Source organism: Hylaeus anthracinus, unplaced genomic scaffold (genome assembly GCF_026225885.1).
Source record: "Hylaeus anthracinus isolate JK02 unplaced genomic scaffold, UHH_iyHylAnth1.0_haploid 11985, whole genome shotgun sequence".
In the NCBI taxonomy this organism is placed as follows: domain Eukaryota; kingdom Metazoa; phylum Arthropoda; class Insecta; order Hymenoptera; family Colletidae; genus Hylaeus; species Hylaeus anthracinus.
Window position 1 is genome coordinate 1,051,978 of NW_026534333.1, and position 21,221 is coordinate 1,073,198.

At 35.7% G+C, this 21,221-nt stretch overlaps 3 protein-coding genes across 9 annotated transcripts in view; 1 reads left to right on the plus strand and 2 right to left on the minus strand.

The window, feature by feature from the left end:
- The window catches only part of LOC128887023 (uncharacterized), a 33,467-nt gene that overhangs the window by 2,504 nt on the left and 9,742 nt on the right, over positions 1-21,221 (plus strand). The window contains exon 1 of one of the 6 annotated variants that reach the window (XM_054142442.1): positions 15,170-15,271. The exons of the other annotated variants lie outside the window; for them this stretch is intronic. The gene's annotated coding sequence lies outside the window, so the exon portion shown is untranslated. Of the gene's footprint in view, positions 1-15,169; positions 15,272-21,221 lie in introns of those variants that run through there. 6 annotated transcript variants of the gene reach the window in all.
- LOC128886997 (ATP-binding cassette subfamily C member 4-like) lies at positions 47-15,107 on the minus strand. 2 transcript variants are annotated; one of them, XM_054142381.1, is made up of 16 exons: positions 14,949-15,107; positions 8,185-8,609; positions 6,928-7,038; positions 6,701-6,835; positions 6,420-6,624; positions 5,720-5,942; positions 4,492-5,148; positions 3,873-4,378; positions 3,520-3,801; positions 3,202-3,431; positions 2,629-3,137; positions 2,224-2,454; positions 1,805-2,142; positions 1,450-1,695; positions 1,068-1,367; positions 47-890 (listed from the first exon to the last, which is right to left on the minus strand). In XM_054142381.1, the coding sequence occupies exons 2-16, from the start codon at positions 8,256-8,258 to the stop codon at positions 750-752; spliced, it is 4,188 nt and encodes a 1,395-aa protein (XP_053998356.1). In that variant the 5' UTR covers positions 8,259-8,609; positions 14,949-15,107; the 3' UTR covers positions 47-749. The 2 variants fall into 2 exon arrangements, with proteins under 2 accessions (XP_053998356.1, XP_053998357.1); XM_054142382.1 differs by lacking the exons at positions 6,420-6,624; positions 6,701-6,835; positions 6,928-7,038; positions 8,185-8,609; positions 14,949-15,107 and having other exon boundaries at positions 5,709-5,843.
- LOC128887010 (serine/threonine-protein kinase polo) lies at positions 16,427-20,993 on the minus strand. The gene is made up of 7 exons (XM_054142411.1): positions 20,708-20,993; positions 20,044-20,268; positions 19,754-19,971; positions 19,385-19,680; positions 18,916-19,212; positions 17,712-18,112; positions 16,427-17,590 (listed from the first exon to the last, which is right to left on the minus strand). Exons 1-7 carry the CDS (start codon positions 20,798-20,800, stop codon positions 17,393-17,395), a joined length of 1,728 nt encoding a protein of 575 aa, XP_053998386.1. The 5' UTR covers positions 20,801-20,993; the 3' UTR covers positions 16,427-17,392.

The following is a 21,221-nucleotide window of genomic DNA, read 5'->3' on the forward strand; positions in this document are numbered from 1 at the left end:
TTGCTTTTCAAACATTTTTGTTTCATATTATCATATTCCACAAAAAAAAAAAAGAAAAAGCAAAATACTGAAGACAGTCTTCTTGTACCACCTACCATTTAGTAACTATTTCAAGGTGATCTGGAACCACCCTGTATAATGTAAATCTATTTCTGCATACAATACCGTTACGGTCGCATTTTCACTCTTTCGTACAATTCTATGAAATATGAAGGACCATTTTGTTGCAACTGATTCATTCATAAAATTCGTGACGAATATTTTTACGTCCTGCAGATCATGATTTTTCGGATCACAATATTTATTTATGCCTACATATTGAAATTGGAACTTCTCATACAATATCTTATAAAAATCTACTACTTTCATTTGGCATGTTACTGGCATACATCGTTCAAATCGCTGAAATTCATCAAAACGCGTATCCATGATTTCAAAAATTTGTAAATCTCGCAATGACGGGTGTAGAAAAATATATTATATGTATTCGTTGGAAGTATGGGTGCCGCTCAACGGCGCCATTAATATTTACAGGAAGTACTGGAATAATCGTTCTAACGATTCGCCCGTATGAAGATTAAAAAAATATAATTCTTCGAATATTGAGCGCGCTCGAGACCTATGACAATACTTTAATACAACTGAAATCTGTATAAACGCTTGCACCACATGTTACGTACCGGTAGTCAAGTAGAAATAGAAGTATCTGGTAAAATAAGTACCAGGAAAAAAAATATTTGGCGTGGTAATCATCGTTCTCCGTATTTGGCAATGTAACATTGTTTTGCTATCCTAAGTAACTGATCGTACATACCACGGTCAGTTTGCATTACCAATGAGGTAAATTGACTATAACTGTTCTGGAGGAGTATATGTGGGTGATCGTACTCCTGCAACAGAAAATAAAAATATATATAATCGTTGTATTATTTTACCTTGAACTATCAATCAGACTTTGACAAATTTTAATTGAAATGGTATTTCAAGCAATGCTGTTTGAAATTTGTCCAGGTGCGTTGAGAATAATGTAAGAACAATATTCTAATTAAGTGAGAAATGTAACTCACCGCCATGCGACCCTTATCCATGACTAAAACTTTATCGCTGTCCATGATAGTGTTCAAACGATGGGCAACAGTAAGTACAGTGCATTTGGCAAATTTCTTTCTTATCGTGTGTTGAATCAAAGCATCAGTCTGTGGATCCACGTTTGCAGTTGCCTCATCGAGCATAAGTATACGATTATTTCTCAGGATGGCTCTTGCCAAGCAGACTAACTGTCTTTGGCCAACGCTGTAGTTACTGCCTCTATCCAAAACTCGACTTTCTAATCCTGTACCGGTTGTGATGGCATCTTTCAACTCAACCTGTGTATTTAACAATATATAGTTGAATCGTAAAGTAATCTTAACAAGGGAAAATAAAAATTGACTTTTCCACTTAACCAACCTCTTCGAGAGCTTCCCATAAAGTTTTATCAGAGAATTCATTGAAAGGGTCTAAGTTGCGTCTCAATGTACCAGAGAATAAAACAGGATCCTGTGGAATGATTGATATATGACGCCGCAAATCTTCTAAACAAATGGACCCAGTGTCTATGCCATCGATCTCGATAGATCCTTCAACCTTCGCTAATCTGAATAAGGCAGATATTAAGGATGATTTTCCAGCGCCTGTTCTACCCACGATACCGACCTGTAACATTTTACAGACATGTAGGACTTTTGCTATACTAACTCGTATACAATTGTATATCTGAAATAGGAACTATAATTGCATGAAATTCACAGGAAAAGAGACTAACTTTTTCACCCGAGCGAATGACAAGATTTAAGTTCTTCAAAACTGGAGGCTCGTCCTCCGCATATCGCAAGTAAACGTTCTTGAATACGATGAGTCCCTCTGTGGGCCAATTCTTCGGCGCGTTTGCTGGAAGCGCGATGGCTTGCTTATCAGTATTCTTCGCAAACTTTCCTCTGTCGCGTAGATTCGGTTCTGGCTCTATTTGCGTGTATTCCAACACACGTTCCACAGACATCATTTGATTGGCCACTTCGGCATTTTGTCGCATACCCCATTGAATCATACCGGTCATGGCCATTACCTGAGTGATAGCCAAACCCACCTCACCTCCAGAGAATGCTACAAAAGAAATCAAGTTAATTGCAAGGCCTATGTGAATAATTGGCGTATTAAAAAAGAAATGTCGACAAGATTCTTTACATTGCTGCAGTAGAAGAAAACTGAAGGTGACTAATGATGTGAACACGAAGCAAAAGATGTCCAGCGAAAATCCAAAGGCAGTGCTCGTTACCACGTACATATAAACAGTGGAGGTGTGGACGTCTTGCAATTTGTCGAATTCCTTCTTCAGTATATCCTGTGCGCAATAAGCTCTGATGGTGGTCAGTCCATTCAACGTGGCATTTAAATGAGTGAACACAGGAGATCGAGCTGTGCGAAAAGAAGTTCCTTGTTACCAAAAAGCACGTCTTTCTTAAGTGGTGCCAGAGATGGACAAATATCTTATCTATCTAATCTAATATTTATTTTAAGATCTACAATTATGTTTTTCTTATAACATTTTATCCATCTCTGGGTGATACTACTAACGTTAATGCTGCTTACTCATTCCTTCCATTCGTTTGATGTTCTTGCTGGTTTTAAGGAAGACTTTTCGTATCCAATAGAACACGGTACTCAGAAACACTATGGGAATTAGGAACAGATAATTGACGACGCAGGACACCACTAAGGATCCAACCATCAGTAGACATATCTGAGTAGCGTCCAGTATAGCTTTCGGCAACAACTCATCGATCGCTCCCATATCTTTGGAAAATCGGTTGAGGATTCTACCGCTGGGGTTGGTGTCGAAAAACCTCATGCCCGTTCTGATGAGTGCATTGAAGGCCATGTCGTGCAACTTTTGATTGCACAACATGCACACTTTGTAAAACATTAAAGACCTGGAGATTCCAATAATGAATATTCCAAGCACTATCCCCGTGTAAATGTACATATAATTGTACATCGACGAAATGTCCGAAGTTTCTGACAAGTCTGTTGATGTGTCGTTGCTAATATTTTGGGCCGCTTGCTTAAGTACATAGTGTCGTGCTTCTTCCGCGTTTACTCTAAAATAAACGTTAAACTCGTATGAATTCGAGTCGATTGGACAGTGAGTTTGAAAGTACTTACAAGATAGGGACGAAATAATCATTGAGACTAGCGCAAAATTGCGTGCATAAGTACAGCAGAAAGACTGTGATTACAAGGCATATGTTGGCTCCGCTTAGAAAGTACTTAATAAATATTGGTCCCTTCACTGCTCCACGGGATGTTCCTTCTAAGCCATCGTATAGCTTATCGGGGTCTTCGTCCTCGTCTTCGTCGTCCGTTCCTCCGCTACTAGCTTCTGGTGTTCGACTCTGCAAATATAAAAGATGTATTACAACTAAATTATGGGTTAAATAGTAGCTCGTAAAATGTAGAAGTGGTACAGGAATACAGTCTTACCCTGGTACTCGACGACGAAAATTGTCTCTTTATTGAACTTTTCTCTAAAGAAGAATCCTCCTTTGTTTCGGTGTCGGATGCCAGGAGATGGCAGTACTCTGGTCGTTGATTCAACAAATCTGGGTAATTGGAAAATACTGTAGCTTTCCCTTGCTCGATAAGTATAATAGAGTCGACGCTTTTCACGTATTGCAACTGATGAGTGACCAAAATCCTTGTCTTTCCAGCTAGGTATCGTTGTATACATTCCTCGAACAAGTGCTTGCTGACATGAGTGTCCACCTGAAACGTATCTATCAAGTTGGAGTGGATTCAGACGAGAACAGAATAAGTATTCTGACTCTTAAACTTACGGCGCTCAGAGGATCATCCAATAGATAAATGTCCGCCTGCCTATAAAGGGACCTGGCCAAATTGATTCTAGCCTTTTGTCCTCCTGACAGAGAACTACCCCTTTCTCCGACAACTGTCTGATCACCCTGTGGAAACTGCTTGAAATCTCGAAGCAGGGAACATGCTTTAACGACCCTTTGATACCGTTGCCGATCGTATTGTTGTCCAAAAAGTATATTTTGTCTAACGGTGGAGCCAAAGACCCAAGCTTCTTGACCAGCGTAGCTCAGACTTCCATTTACTTTCACGTGGCCCTCGGTCGGTTCTATTTCTCCAAGGATCGCGGACAAGAAAGAACTCTTCCCCGCCCCTACCATTCCAATCACCGCGTAGACCTTTCCTTTCTCAATCGCCAGATTCATTTCTTCGAGAGTGTTCTCCGACTGGCCTGGCTCCCATTTGGCCGTCAAATTGACCATCTTGACCGCGTATGGTTCCTCATTCGTCACCGGAGAATCCTTCTTTTCTAAAACGAATACACATTGTCAGGTGTAACAAAAGGAAGATTTAATTATAGGTTTATTCTTAAACCTTGCGTTATCAAAGTCTATAGAGGTCATACAAATGATGAACGCTTACCTTCCATAAGATTCGCGGTATTCTTCAGCAAGTCGCTAGCGACAACAACTAGCCCATTGTGTCTCCTCTTCTCCGACGATTCGTCGAGATTCTCGTAACCATCGATCTCGTCATCGATGTAGGGTAAGTCTTGCCTGGAAGTTTTGTAAGAGGCCTGTTTGATGTCGCTGTTGATGCTGCCGTTGAGGCTAGCCGCAAACTTGTTCAAGGTGAACCCTTTGTTCTGGAACTCTTCGTACATCAGGAAGTGTTGGAGTCTTCTCACGGCCACCATGCATTCGGCTATCTCCGCGAAACCGCGCACGAACATTCCAGACATAGTGTGCGCCAATATGTTAAAGTAAGAGGAGAAGACGAAAACGGTGTCAACTGATAACTCGTTCCCAAATAACAACATGCTGATCAAGGTACAGAAGAGTGCCATCCTTGTGGTGAACAGGTTGAACGTCATGTAGATGCCCCTAATGTATGAACTCTTGGTGACCACTTGCAGCTCCAATTTGCGAGCTAGCTCGACCAGAACGCAGAATGGTTTCTCCCAGGCATACATCTTGATTACCTGCACACCTGATATGATTTCATCCATCAGGCGCACTCTTTCGTCGGTCTTGATGGCTGTTTGCAGCCTGAACTTGGAAGATAACTTTCCCGCGTACGCTGAAACACGTGACATGTATAAAAGTTTCATATAAAGAATGATATGAAAATATCAACTATATTCTCGTAGTAATGACATTTGCATTTCATAAAACATTTTAGAGAAGTAAGTAAAGAGCCTACTAAGGAAGATAATCAAAGTAATTATGTTCAAATCACGATATTATCAGGTTGATAAGCCCAGCTATAGTAGCTGTAATTCTTTTAAAAGTTTCTTCTTCCACCTGATTATATCAGCGCTCTTAAAATCTCAACAATGTTGACACTCGTAAAGCTGAAACCTCTGCACTCCAGTGTTTTTATTTTCAGTCGGCATGACTAACTTTATCCCGCGGCTCATCCGCGTTGTTTACACGTGCGTCTATCGACACCAACGACGATAAGAAGCGCGTCGTTAATTTTTCGTAGCTTATCTCGCTCTAGGAAATCCTCTTTATCGATGCAAACGAATGTTTTCTTGAATCTATCGAAATCCTCGCTCAATTCGGAATTGTATCTCAAGCTAGTACGAGGGCACAGCCTTCAACTTTTCGAAGCTTTTATAGTGCGGTTATCATTACCGGAAACTCACATTGAATCGGCACGACAACGAACACCGCGGCAATGCCGATTAAGCCAGCGTATCCCGCCTCGGTGTAGAGAATGTAGGCTATAATCAATGCAGATAACGGTGCGGACCACATATGGTGAATGAAGATGGAAACAAGATCGAATCTGTTGACATCATTGGCCACTAAATTAACCACTTTTCCTGGCGCCGTCTCGCCTAAAGCTGTCTTACTAAGACGCAATGCCTGTTGAGTAAATAAAAGAGTTACAAACACTGATACGCGGTCAAAGCACATAAAAATGACCTAATGATGAGAAAAAAAAAAAGCACACATGTATCTATATACGCAGATGCATGTGCGTGTGTGTTTATAAATTTTGTGTACAACTAATATCTAAATTTTCGAGTGTTTACTCGAAAATTGTTTAATGCTTGAAGCAATAGCATTTTTTGGCTTTTGTTTTTTTAGCTTGTCTTGATCTATCGACATTGTTAACGTCATTACTTTGCCGTAAGCGTAAGATTTAGGGAAAAAAGTGGAAAAAACATGTATGCATGACACTTTTTCTTGTAACTAGTACGAATGTCCTTCGAGACAGAACTGATCTATCAAGGTCATTGAAGGGGTGTCCTGAACGAATAAAAGATTTGCTCAGGTATCTTCGGCATCCAACTTTTTTGCCCCAGTCCTAGACTCGAAAATGCTCGGCATATATATTACCTTACGATAAACAACGGAACAAGCGGCAACTCGAATTTTCGCGCCAACGTGGAATGCGCCAAAAACCGCTTGGTTAAACGTAATTACGTTTATCAATGTTGCCAGACATATCCCACCCGCATACATGAGCGCAGTCTCGTACGTTTCAGTCGTGTTCTTTCTGAAGTAGCGCAGGAGCCCACCCAGCAGTATCGGTGTCCCTAATCTACAACGAAAACGAACAGAAAAATGAAAAGAGCGATATAAACAGTCGTTAAAATAAAAAAAAGGAAATAGCATACCGTAATACGAATTCGTTTAATATCTGCATGAGTCCGAGTACAGTGTACTCCCAGAGAAAGGTGCGAAAAATAGCCCTCAACAGGCTGGCCCGACGCTTGGACTTTCTTGAATTCTCTACTTCGATTAGCCATCGTCTGAAAATGAAATATTCACAAACGTGTAAATGATTACATATAGTTCTCGTTAATTTTCTTTTCTAGATGTTCGAATTACTTTCGATACTAACTTCTCTAGCCTGTCCCCGAGCAAGGTCGATCGATCGGTCTTCAAGGGATCATACAAATCGTCCGTCTGCAGAATCTTCTTGTAGCCAGTCTTGAACAAGCCTATCGTCCACCTGTACGGCAATGTTATCAGACAATGAAGCACGTACAATAACAGACAACCGGTTATTTAACTTCCTGTTGCATGAATTTTATTTTATTTTTGGAAAAAAGGTAATTCTTTCTTGATCGTGTATCGCGTTGATCACAAAGCTAAAACTCGTGAAAATTTCTTTAAAGTTAAAATGTTGTCTCGTGACTATCGGAGATCGGGTAATTTAGGTAATTTGTTGTTGTATTCAATTTTTCGCCAAATACACGAATCCTGTTTAGTTCCTTAATCAAGTACTGATCAAGTACAAATGAGATTGATTAATTTCGATTAAGCTCAAGGATAGCGTCCAGTGGACCATTTATTTGGTAATTACCCAGATGCGAGTCAGCATACAAGTAGCGTGTCCACAATCGAAAATAATAAAACTACTTGGAATATCGAGTATTAGTAACAAAATACCGGAACACGCAAAAACTAAACGAATAATTACAGAAAATGCAGCATCATCTAGAATGTCATCGTTAAGAAAATAATCATTCTTCTTGCATTTCCTGCAATTTCAGGAAAACCTTCGCATTTAAGCGTTGAACCGAGAAAATCTTTTCAAAATGAAACTGTTTTCAAATTTTCAAGTGTAAATTATTTATAAGTTAATATTGATACAACTAAGAAATAATTTGTGTTTTTTTTTATTATTATTATTAATAATAATAAAAAAAAATTTATTAATTAAAATTATTATTAATAATAATAAAGTAAAATTCATGCGGTAAGGGGTAAATTTTATCGAACGTCTATAGTTTATCTCGCGAGATTCCTTAAACGTTATTTTTTACCAAAATTCTGTCCACTTTACGCTAACCAAAATGTTTCGGTAACACTCGATAGAGTTACAATTTAATATATCTTTTTTCGGCTAGCAGAGAAACGCTTGATAAAATTAAAGCAAAATATCTATGAGAAGCATTTCATTTATTGCACAATATCACGTAACAACGATGGAAATAAATTCAAATGTTTGAACATGTATAATACTTCTATTAAGTAATCGAAATATTTGCAACAAAATTTGCCACGTAATCGTAAAACGCAAGGCGAACGATAGCCGATGGTAGTAAGGACTCTGACGTCACTCGATCGGCAAGGAGAAGACAAGAAAACTTACCACCATAACAAAATCGAGAGCAAGTTCGCCTTTTCTCGAGGATTTGGATTCGACTTCACGCTGCTCGAGTCCATCTTTCTCGGCGCGCTGCATTAACTCGCTTTTAAATGGTACGAACTCAAAAGTACACTTTGATCACAGTAAAACCGTTCGATTCTAGGAAATTGCGCGCACTCACGATGTCTTGCGTGAAATTAGAAAACGTTGAACGACTGTCACGATAATTTGATGATCCAAGTAAGTTATCCGCGTGAGTGTTCTCTTAAGTACGTTTAAACACGCATAGACAACGCATTAATCTTGATAGGTATCACAGAATCTTCATCGACGACAGTTCCATCTGAATGTGATTTCCTGTATGATGGGCTCTTCAGCTTTTTCTTACTGGTGTCGAGTATGCGAATAAGCTTACGTTAGTCCAGCACCTGTATTTAAAACAAAAAATATCGCATCACGTTCGAAGTATATCTCGTTTCCACATCTTTATCTTCTAGTTGCGTTGTCATTCCTCAAACAACATTGTGCTCGTACCATCTCCTGACACTGTGTTATACGTGTTTGTCAACGATAAGTTAAATATTAATGCGATCAGACGTTCCAGATTTGATATATAGCCGAACCTCGATAAGTCGATGTCGAAGAAGGGAAATGAAATAGCACTTCAAATTGCAGACGTTTCTCCGATACCGACGTTAATGAATATATCGTTGATACATAATTAATACAAATATAATAAACATGTAATTAAGAAAAAGGTCTGTAAATTTGCTGTACGAATGAAAATGCGACAAATAATTAGATATGAGGCTAAGAAATAAATGTCTACACCCAATCTTATAGAAGAACGATAAGAGAAATTTGTTGGCTACCAAACTTCGTGTATAGGATACATTTTAATGGCCATCGTTAATTCAAAATTTTTTACCACCCCGTAGATTTTGGTCAGAATCTAAAATTGTCTACAAAGATTATTTTCCACTTCCTCGGTAAAAATGAAGCGTATTTAGTTGAACGACATATAGGAGCACCTTTTATTATTTATGAGAAAAATTCCGGAAGAGAAAAAAAAAAGAAAAATGATTAAAATAACGTGTACCAAAATGACGTGTAAATATTTTTATTAAAATTTCAATTACATACGATTAATCGTAAAGGCACGGAATTGATTTCCACGCCTAATACAATCACGTTAGAAATGTGCTTCAACTTGAAGAGATCAATTTCAATACGATCGAGTTGTTGAGATTGCGATTTGAGTCATCAAAATTCTAGAGATGGAAATGAATAATGCTTCGATTGATAATGTCTTTCGATAAGGAGGGTTATTAAAAGAGCTGTCTCTATCCGCGTGAAACCAGTATTTTCTTGGATTTTTAATACATATAGGACAGCGGAGCGCCATGAATAACTGTAGAAGCTCAGAAATCGTACAACCTATAGTTACGAGTGTATCGAGACCATGAAAATCAATAAATCCAGCTCGTAGTAGAGAAGCGATTCTTCAAAAAGTGTTAGTGGAATTTTACGTGAGAACTCAACGGTGAATTTTGTCGTCATGGATCATCGAGGTGTACAAATATACGTTCGACATGGAATATTTACTTTTCGACGGTGATAGAACAAATTCTTATTTAGATACAATTTTTGAGTAACAAGTAAAAGATAAAAACTGTTTATTCGTTGCATATCACTCGGAACACTATATTGAGGGCCCAACAGACTACTGACATCCCTAATGGTGACGTCAGAAAATTACGAAGAGAGCCATCTAAGCAAATGCTAATGCAAAGTAATTTAAAACACGAATCAAATGAATGCAAAGAAGGAAGAAATTTAAAACTGGTACATTAGGTACAAGGAGCCTCGTAAAATGATTTTTCTATAAATACAATTAAAAAATTCTTCAAAATTTATGATTTGCCATTTCAATTTCAGCTTTCCATGCTGTTTATTCAAACTCCTCATTTTTTTTTTTTTAAGTTTGCGTAATAGTCGAATATATAGTTAAAATATAATAGCCATCAAGTTGAGACCTATATTGTTGGCTATATGATTCAGAACTTAGAAAGTTCGTAATTTAACGTGATAAAATGATAAGTCAATATTTTTACTTAAACCACAGTTATAAACGATAATGCCGGATTTTTTTTGTAAATATTTTCTACGATTAAAATGAGGCTCGAATGATAGGTCAGGAATTATTGTGATAAATTTGTCACTGTCAGTTTACATTTAATTTAAAAATAAAGGAAGAATAATCAATCTGAGATAAAAGTCCGCCGAGTGAATGTTGATTAATAGATTCAACGGTTGAACGCCGCCGACCGGTTGATTTCGCAAGATGGCTGTGCAAACGCATAACCATCGTGCGAAATTTTAACGAGCCTGATTAAATAATTTGTCGCAACCGTTCGCTCGCGCTTATAATTCATCAGGAAACGTCTTTGGTTGTTCAAACAGACACACACACTCTGTCGCTCAATCAAAATGATAAAAGACAGAGCTTGACTATAAAAGAGTGTTGATACGAGCTTAAGCGTAAAGTTCGCGACGCTATTAGAATACTGTGCACAACAATAGCGATAACAAGTTTATTGGAAACTTCGTTACAGGCTCCCGTTGAACGAACGGTAATGGAAACAAAGAAACGACAAGAAAATGACCAATAATTGGAATAAAGTGCAATAAGTCGAATAGAAAATAATTGCAACATTTTTTTTCTACTGATAACGTCATTCGGAAAGAAAGAAAATATATGTCAATAATATCGTTGATTTTTTGTTTCCGGATGATTCAATGTCAAGCTACAATGTCAATCATGAAAAACAGACAAATTTCACGTGCTTACATCAATGAAAAAAATATTAAGAAACAAGCAAACAAAGTTTTATTAATGCTTTAACATGTCTATTATATATGTACTATTATATATATATATATAAACGTTGACATTCTACAATCATTTGTTATACGAAATGAAAATTTGTAGAAAAAGCTTTTTTTCTTGCGGGCGTATAATATAAACATTCTTCAGTTTCAAAGCAGCATTATTCGAATTCTTGTTTATAGCTACCGTTACTTACGATAATCTGACGGTCGAAACGTTTAAATAAATTATCTACAAAGCACGCACGCTTATCGGATTCGACTATTCCAATTTAAAATTGTAATTTGGATTTCATACTCGTTACGTTTCGTGTTAATTTCGCGTAAAACTTCCCTGTTACAATCTTAAATGATTGTAACTTTATTTTTAGTTTATCACGTTTAGTTGCATGTACTGTCAATGACGAAGATGAAACGGTGCCAGCACTTTTCCGTGACGTTCGTGATTCAGCACTAATGCTTGAGTAGCTGCCTTCATCGGTATCAACGTGAAGAAGAGAGAAAAAAAAATAAAAAAAAATAAAATAAAAAAAGGACAATGGAATGTCCTCCGCGGGCGAACAAACGGGAAAACGGGAGCCCTAGAACGTTAATTCTTATCGCCATGAATAAATCTTTTTGTGTACACTGCCGGGAATTGTACACGGAACGTGAGTTGTCGTTGGTTCATGGTACACAAACAAGGTTGCCAAGTCGGTGGAACTACAATCGTCATGATTATTCAGCATAGATTTCTATGAACATTTTCTAAGAAGTGGACTGCTATCAAACTTGTATAATCTTACGTAATTCGTATGAAATGTGAGTTAATAATGCACACGTACAGAGAGAATCCTTATGAGAAAGAAGTTTTATTCATGAAAACTGTTTTTGCCGACTTGCGGTGGTAAATACTTCGCGGGCAGTGTCATCGTGTCAGCGCACATAAAAACAGTGACGTGAAATAAAAATCTCTTTTTGCTCTCAGTTGTGCGAAATTTGTCCGAGGATCAAAAATTATCTTCGGTAACTCGACGTCATGCCGCAACATTTATCTGTTCTTTGAAATTTCTTAAAATTCGTCTATCAAGTACCATGAAGTAATCGAACTAAAGTAGCGTCCAATACAAAATAAAATATGTGACAACCCTTGAAATATAGATTTAAATTTACGTGAAATTTTTTGATTTATTTATTTCTTGTACATCTTAATCGTTTAAATAACAGTGACAACTACATTACAATATCACTATAGATCGCTATAGATAATAACTAGTCGAAAAATAATAAGGTTAATGCCATTCTTATTATCTTATGTTTTACTTTTATTTTTTAGATTACACCTACCGCCTATCACTTCTTCAATTTTATTATTTCTAAACGATAGAGCACACACCACGTTCCTGTACATATATAGCATCCTTTTCGAACCCACGAATAAACAAGGACAAACAGTACCACGAAAAGGATTATCCTTTAAAAGAAAAAAAAAAAAAAGACGGTTGGCAATCCTACTTGCGGTTTTGAACGAACGATCAAATCTAGCCATGCTTTATCGATTGGTTTTCGACTAAAACTTCAAGTCGAGCGGCATGGAACAGTTCAGAACCAGAATTTGAAGATATAAATATAAAAATATTTAGAATCGCTCAAGTTAGATACCAGCTAGAAACACCAAGGCTCTTTCGAGACAATTGAAGAGTGTGTTACGCAACGAGAGGTTAACCTGAAACGTCGAGCGATCGCTGCGAAGCCATAACAGAGAAACGCACGATGCGAATAACGCCGATGTGATTATCTTTCACGCGTTCCAACGAGCCTTTTCGATTGGGATTCTCCAACTGCCAGATGTCTAAAAATATGCCATATGATGAGCTACTCTATTTGATTATTAATCGTGGTCACTATTCGATAGTCGCGAAACGAGTCTTCCGGTTGTGTAACGCAGCGTCCGACTAATGGGTTTCCATCTAACGACTCATACGCGAAATTGTTATTGAATCCAGATGCTGAGAAAGGGTCAATTGTTAACGACGCGTCACTAATAACGGTTCAGAGTAATAGATCAGTCCTTCTGAATTCCACTTGATCATCGAGAATAATTGTTGTTACCGAGCGATTCTGCAGAGTACATACAAACAGAGTTGGGTACATCATTTATTTAGAGAACGAATAACAAATGACACTCGCGAATAACTGTTTATCTATATGAAGCTTATTCGGGAGCGGCAAATACGGTTTTATTCGGATAAAACTTTGAATAAAAGTTAGTCGTCACTTACGAATAAACCATTATCAAAAAAGGCGAACTTATTCGTTACATATGTAAATCGTGTATGTGTGTGCATCATATTACATAGAGAAATATAACCGATACTCGAAGAACTATAAAAAAAAAATTAAAAGTATCAGAAAAAATATACATACTATACAAACCATTTGAAATCACAGTATAGGATTATTTTTCATTAACATCGCGAATAAGAATTAATAAACCAGAGATAAATTACGACGCGTCTGTTTATAATAAAGAAGAATGAATATTTACTCGTCCGTATTCATTCTTTGAAGAAAAGGTTATTCTAGTAACGAATTCGGGAGTCTTTTATTCGAATTAAAGTTTTATTTAGGTACTTATGCAGATGAATATGTACATATTCGGATAACGCCCAACTCTGATTCGAAGTATTATTTGAAATATCGACTGACGATTAATTAACTCCTAGGAATAACATTGAAAATAGTAATTATAGATAGACGATACAACGTAACAAAATAATCAATAGTTGAACACAAGTATTTCAATTCCCAAGCGGCACTGTTCTCGTATGATTGATAGACTCATTGGCATGTTTACATTTAACTGTACCTTATATGTACAGATCGCGCAGAAGCGCTCTCGTCACATTTTTGACATTGTCGAAATGTATTATATCCTACAAATGACGTTACAGAACGTACACAAAAAAAAAACCATCGTATTATTTCTCATTTTAATTTTAAATAAAATCGGCCCGTGGCATTTTTCTAGGCTCAGGGTACTTTCTCAACTCGATCCTGACCAACGTCACATGTTTCAAGACGTTAGACCGCGTGCTCTTTAAACGATTTAGTAGAAAACACGTGGTTCTCAACCGATGGTATCACGCTTACTTCCTTGATCTTGACTTTTGTTATTGCATTCTTCGATATTGTATCTACAATAATCTACATCGTTGATAGAGCGAAACCCGAACGTACGATGTTTTCAAGTACATTCTGAAGAGATGTTAAGAGTCCTTTGTACGATGGTTCGAAATACATGCACGTGCATCTCGAAAATGATCTAATAGATATATTTTGAGCTTAAGAGGGTAAGCGTGCCGCGACGTAGAGAGAAGCGTGCACAACAGCCTCGACATAGAGCACGTAACGAACAGCTACCCAGTGGCGTACGCACCGGGCTCTTCTGCCCCAACTTTTACTGTTTCATACGATTTTTTCTAAGGTAAAACGCTACATACATTGAAAAAAGAAGCATTTTCATTATGCGACAAAAATGCTTTTCCTACTGTACGTACACTGTACCAATAACAACTACAGTGAGTAAGCATTTTACTACCCTAAAACGACTGAAACTATTAGCGACAAAACAGTAAATGATTTATAACTAATAAATATTCACGAAAGTATTATATTTCAATCTCTGTAGAAGAAGTAGTAAAACGAACTTACCGAAACAGCAAACAGAATTCAAATGATGTAAAAAATAAAAAAAATGATTAAAGTATACGAGTATAGTGAAATTGTTCGTACATTTTTAAAAAAATTCGTTTCTGCCAACCTTTTCTAGAGGTATGTTCTCAGTACGCTACTGCAGCCAACACGAAATGTTCGATAATTAATCAATCTGTACTTACTTTTTGTGTTTCTATATTGTTTGTATTTATGTCCTACGAAAGAATGTGTCACGTATATGTGTTACATGCCGTAGTAGAGAAGATTTGTGAGAAACACTCACGAAGAAACCAAGCAACGCACGCGTGTTCGGCGCAAAGCCTGCGCCACTACTGAATACGGCTCTCGTTTCTCGATTTTGCTTGCTTGGCTCTTCGCTCTAGTGACGCACTAACACCATTTTGTTCAAACATTATATGAACGATACCCAGTTAGAATTACTTAGAATGGTTTTATTTCCCTGACATCGGATCAACGACGTACGCTGATCATTCTTCTAGAAGTGGTTCGTATAATAGAATTATTGGAAATATCTACAAACAATTTAATTATATTCGTATACTTTATTCATTTTTATCTCTTACAACGTCGTTTGAATTCTGCTTGCTGTTTTGACGAGTTCGTTTAGTACTTCCTGTGGAAAGACTGAAATACTTCTGTGAATATTTAGTGAATAGTAAGTACAGAATAGTAGAATAAATAATGAGTAGACAAAATTATATACATTTTTATGTAATGAAATCTTATAAAGTGTTTAATTAAAAGTTTGAGGTGGTTCTGACTTCCAGAATCCCCTCCTTCCCCGCGTGTACACCATTGTATCGTGTATCTGATAAATTTAACATTATTTTTTACTTGTCGTTATACTTTTGACTACTGTCTATGGAGTTTTAGACGTTAACGTTTCGAAAAGTAGTGTCTTAGTTTCGCTTTGTGACCCGATTAATTGTAAATTTGGAATACTTTTATTATTTTAGCATCGAGACCTTTGTAAAGTGGTATTATATGTATGTACATACAGTATGTACATACATTATGTACAGTAGAATTTTGTAAAAGTTGTACATTCGAAGCATTATGTTTCTTGTACATTATAACTTTAACGATTTGTTGTTTATGGAACTCTTTTATTACAACAGGAATAGGAATGTATACAAAATCGTAATGCATGTTGCAAAAAAGATACGATAGATATGCGTGCGTAAAAACCTAACCTTATTCAATTTCATTTCTAATTTAATCCGATCGGCAACACATACAAATTTTTCAAAAATATTGCAAGTAAAAGCTTAATTTATCAGATCAATGCAAGAAAGGAAGTGTTTAATATCAAAAATGTATTAATTGAATTTAAAATATATTTATGCTATAAAATACACAATTTTGTAGGATTGAATTGAATATGCATATTGGATTTAATGAAATAATGCCCATAACAGTGGTCAGACATTTCAACAATAATATAAATAAGGATAATCTGAATATCATCAAGTTATAACAGGTCATATATTTTTAAACATGATACGATTCAATACATTAAATACTGGAAGTTTAGGTATCTGTAACTATAGTATACACAAGGCATTAATAAAAGAACAATCAAAATTTGACAAAGTATATTCAATTGGGATTTGATTGTCCTAATAAATAAAAAATAAAGTTACATACATACGAAAAACAGTTTATTTCATCTTCAAAACAATGGCATGGGCTACTTACAAAAATAATACTATCGTTACAATCACCTTAATACATTGACTGTTTATATGATGTTCCATGTATAGTATTACAGGATGTTTATATGTATGTACATTTGTTTATTGGTAATTATTATTTGCTAGCCTTTAATGTATAAATTTTTAAGTCTTATATATATTGTCATTTGTTCCGACGTTCTTATTCTATTTCAATCTCTATTTTATCCTCCTGCACGGTCAAGAGAATGTTAAATTTTAGTACGTTTCAGTGATGCACGATTCGCGTACACATATTTTACACAAATTACTGGACCCGAACTTTAGTCAATCAAGAATATGCAAACAAACCGAAAATATTTTCGAATTTGTACGACTCAGAAAATGACTGATCGCTAATCTTTTTCTCGAATATTGATAAATAGACAAATATTAAATTGCACTACTCCATTAAAGCATTGATGACAAAAACGCCATATAAGCTCTTGCTCTTTAAAATCATTAATAATATTTATATGGAGTAATGTACATCATAGCAGAGTACTTAAATTTTATGTCCGTTTATCCGTAAAATTATGTCAAAGTACGAGTCATTACACAAACAACTATAACCATAATTTAATCGTCTACTGTAATAAAAGAAAGCCGGAAGAGCCCTGTCTCTTCCGTTACGTTAAAAGATCGTCGCATAATTCTACTAAACCACTCGCATGATTCTTAGATGTTTTGTTGGCTTGTTACAATAAATACACCTAGCAAAATTCTATACGTTTCTACAAAATAAAATAAGAATAAAAGATCTATTTAGGTTTATTTGTTATTTGCCGAGTATAAAGACATTACCCTCATTAAAAAAAAAATGTAATACTTCTAAAATATACTGTAACAAGTAGAGTTTTTTTTCTCCTAACTAATCGAATTTTTAGCAATGATTATCGAGTTTGCGGACTTGATAACATCATTAGTAGTTTTTCGTAAGCGTACGCCAAATTTTTAGCTAAACCTTTACAGCATCCATTCTCTTGTATGGTTTGGAATCTGTACGTCTTGAAATTCTTTTCTCCGTCTATGTATGTAACGGCCGCCATCAGCGGACACATGATAATTTTTGTATGATCCAAAAAGTTTATCTGAAAAAAAAAAAACACAGTTGACTGGGTAACAATTAATTGTGACACCAATGAAAATACATCCCTTATCAAGTGAACTTGAAAAATGAACTGGATATACATTTGTCATTCGTTTACTTACTTGAACCGTTCCATTAGTCAACTGCATAACAACAGCATTCTGCGTTCTAAACCACTGATGCATATAAGGTATTCTAGACATAGCATCGCTCGGTTTTACGGCAAACGAACTTCCAGCTTTCATTAAATGCTCCTTCATGTATTTAAGGAAGAAATTCATCAGTTTCATCTTCTTTTCCAACTCAGGTGGATATTCACTGACAGTGTAATACAGTTCGTCCCCTTCACGATTTATATAATGAATATTGAAACAGTTCGCTAACATTATCAGTCGAGTGCCATCGTTGTACATTACACCAACTCCATCGTCCGAAAGTTGATACCCGAAACCATATTTATCCGAATAGTCAACCCATTTGCTTATCCAAATAACAGGCTGTGCAGCAGGATCCGTCATTTCATCTACACAATTTAAATAAAAAAAGAATTGACCTGTTATTGCAAAGAATTCCAATTTATATAATTGTTCTTTGTAAAAAGCTACTACACTCGGTAATAAAATTAAAAGAGTATTTTAAATTTATCGAAAAATAACGAATCTCGAAGTTTTGTAGTTTTATAACAAACAAAAAACTGTAAAATTCAATCGTTCATTTTAATTAGTTACGTTTGAGTTTGCATCTCGACCCGGTAATTTGTATAAAAAGGAAACAATTTTACATGTATAAATAGGAACATGTTGACCAAAATGCAGAGTTTGTTTTAAATTTCAATAACTCTCTAAATTAAAATCGTAACCTCGTTAAAAGAAGACTGGGTTTCAAATCAGAATCTAAAGTTTGATATCTCATTGATAGAACTTTGAAAACATTTTTTTCTAATCACGCGTATGATCTTAAAGATGAGAGTGGTTTCTACGATTTGACAAGAATCGCTTTGCAGCGTTTAAAGGCAGAGGCTTCAAAATAAATACTTCTTTCAACATTGTTGTGTATAATTATCCTTTGTAAAACAACAAAGCCTTAAAACTCCTTAAAGTTTTCCAGACAATTTAAAGTGCTTCTTTAATTTTATTTTGAAGTGTAATATTGAATACGTATTCTAATAGTTATGGAGCTGAAAGGGGAATGAGATTCATGCCTGAGATTTCCGTAAAAATTTGATAGGGTCTTGAATATTCTGCATCAGGAAATAATTTCCATCGTTACAAATAATAAATTCCATGCAAAATAAGATAATAATAATCAATCCTTGGGTGAGTGTACCTTCTGACACAGCCATTTCTCTACTTGGTTTAGCCCTTAATACTCCAAGCAGTTGATCTTTTAACGTCTGAAGCATCTTTTTAATATCATGATTCGTTTTCTGAACTTCGTTCACTGCATCTACAGGCTTCGTTTTGCGTGCTGGACTGTTAGGTACTCTAAATACGAAGTCCTGCCCCTCTCCACCAACGTTAGTATTCATCTCAGTCAGTGGTTTACGTTGATTGTGCATCTCTAACATGTCTAGTCGAGGTGCCATCGTTAAACACGATAACGGTAGACTCTGTGGCATGTAACCTACAGTAAATTTTAAAATAATTATTAACAAGATTTTTCATTGACAACGTCTTAATGATGTTCTCTAGTCTAATGTTAAGGAAAGTAAAACTATTTGAAAATGAATGAATCAAGATTACAGAAAACAAAATTGTCCATAGTTAAACTAGTGTGCTGTGCTTATATTACTTACCACAAGTAAAGAATGGATCTTTTATTAACTTCCCTATAGAAGGACGTTTGGACGGATTTCCTTGCAGCATATTAGTTATCATATTAACAGCAATTGTATTAATATGCACGGGAATGTTATACTGAACTTGTTTAATTCTAGCATAGGTTTCCCTTAAACTAGATGTTTCAAATGGAGGGGTGCCTACTAGTAAAGTATACATAATGCATCCGATACTCCATATGTCAACTTCATAGGAATGACCAGACTTGGTTAAAATTTCTGGTGCTATATAATTAGGGGTACCACAGACAGTCCTAGTAACAAAGAAAAAAAGTTATGATTCGATTACAATATATAAATGCACACAGAAACAAATAGAACAATTACTTTTTCCGTTCACCGTCGTGCTCCAATCTAGTGGCCAATCCAAAATCACCAATCTTAACTTGCAGTTCATCATTTAAAAATAAGTTACCTAATTTCAAATCTCTATGAATTATTTTATTTTGATGCAAGTAATGTACACCATCTAAAATTTGTTTCATGTAATATCTAGTCTCGCATTCTGTCAGAGCTTTTCTACGTTTGTGCAATTCCATCATTGACTAGAAAATACAATGGTTACTTTAATATATTATTTCAACAGAGTTTAATAGATAGAACTCAAGACTGTTTACCCTTTTACGACATAATTCCAAAATTATATACACATTATGTGGATCATCAAAGAAACCAAAAAATCCAACAACATTTTTATGTTTTAAAGTCTGATGAATGGAGATCTCTTGTGTCATCTTCTCTCTGTGATTGCTTTTAACAATTTGAGACTTTGGCACAATCTTTCCCGCAAATACACGATGTGATTTCGATTCTCTGATCTCGTAACATTTTGCAAACCCACCCTACAAGATAATACAAAAAGCTGCTTGTAGCAATTATGAATTATTGTGCACACATTAGAAGCATTCAAATATCATCGATTTTTCCAGCACATGCCTCAATAAATGTACATACAAACAAAATATTCGAATTTTGTTCAACTTGATGCATATGTAACGATTAATAATAGCACTGTTTTGAACATTTTTGTTGTTTTTATGCTAAATAAAATTAATATTAGCACAAGACGAAAAACATGAGAAATTTATTCATTCCAAGATACTTTTTATACAAAGAATTTCTAGTCGATTCGTAGTGGGTAAAGCAACAAGTGATGAAAGTTGTGATATATACATGTGATCACCAGCAACAGAAGCACATTTTTATTCATGAAGGGCTCTTATAATGAGCAAAAACCGAAAGTAAAAAAAATAAGAAAAATTGAGACAGATATGTGCTTACCTTTCCGAAAAATCGACCCTTGATATAACTTTTCCCTGAGTTTACGTCGAATATCATATCCGGAATAATGCACTCTTTCTCGTCTTTCGACATTTTGGACTATATGTTTTCCGTTTATAATTCGGTGGCACATAAAACGGAAAACTTGGCGTTCCAGTCGCGATTGCTTTTACATTAATTATACGCCTTACAAAAGGACGTAGGTTCGGCGCCAACGTTCTTCCAAAATATAAACTGCAGTTTTCGTGTCGCAGGAGGCAAGCAACGGATTTCAATATTTAAATCCCAGCCTCATGGCCAATCGCGAGTTACCTGTTTATGGTGACCAACTAGACGTATACTTATTTCCTATGTCGCATAAACTGGTATAAATGTGAAAAGTACTAGACACTTGAGAAAGTAATTCGAAAAATTATTGTGAATAGTAATTGTTCTTGGATGGAAATAAGCAGAATTTTATTCCAGTATCAAATGACGAATAAAAAATCCGTATAATGTAATAACCATTTATTAT

Excerpts from the sequence above, each read along its gene's own strand:
- LOC128886997 (XM_054142381.1), bottom strand. The coding sequence starts at position 8,258 with ATGGACTCGAGCAGCGTGAAGTCGAATCCAAATCCTCGAGAAAAGGCG. Across the intron at positions 3,138-3,201 it reads GATTATTTCGTCCCTATCTT|AGTAAACGCGGAAGAAGCAC; the intron begins GTAAGTACTTTC and ends CGTTTATTTTAG. Across the intron at positions 1,696-1,804 it reads TCATTCGCTCGGGTGAAAAA|GTCGGTATCGTGGGTAGAAC; the intron begins GTTAGTCTCTTT and ends AAAATGTTACAG.
- LOC128887010 (XM_054142411.1), bottom strand. The coding sequence starts at position 20,800 with ATGTCGAAAGACGAGAAAGAGTGCATTATTCCGGATATGATATTCGAC. Across the intron at positions 19,681-19,753 it reads CACGACGGTGAACGGAAAAA|GACTGTCTGTGGTACCCCTA; the intron begins GTAATTGTTCTA and ends CTTTGTTACTAG. Across the intron at positions 19,213-19,384 it reads AGATCCATTCTTTACTTGTG|GTTACATGCCACAGAGTCTA; the intron begins GTAAGTAATATA and ends AATTTACTGTAG.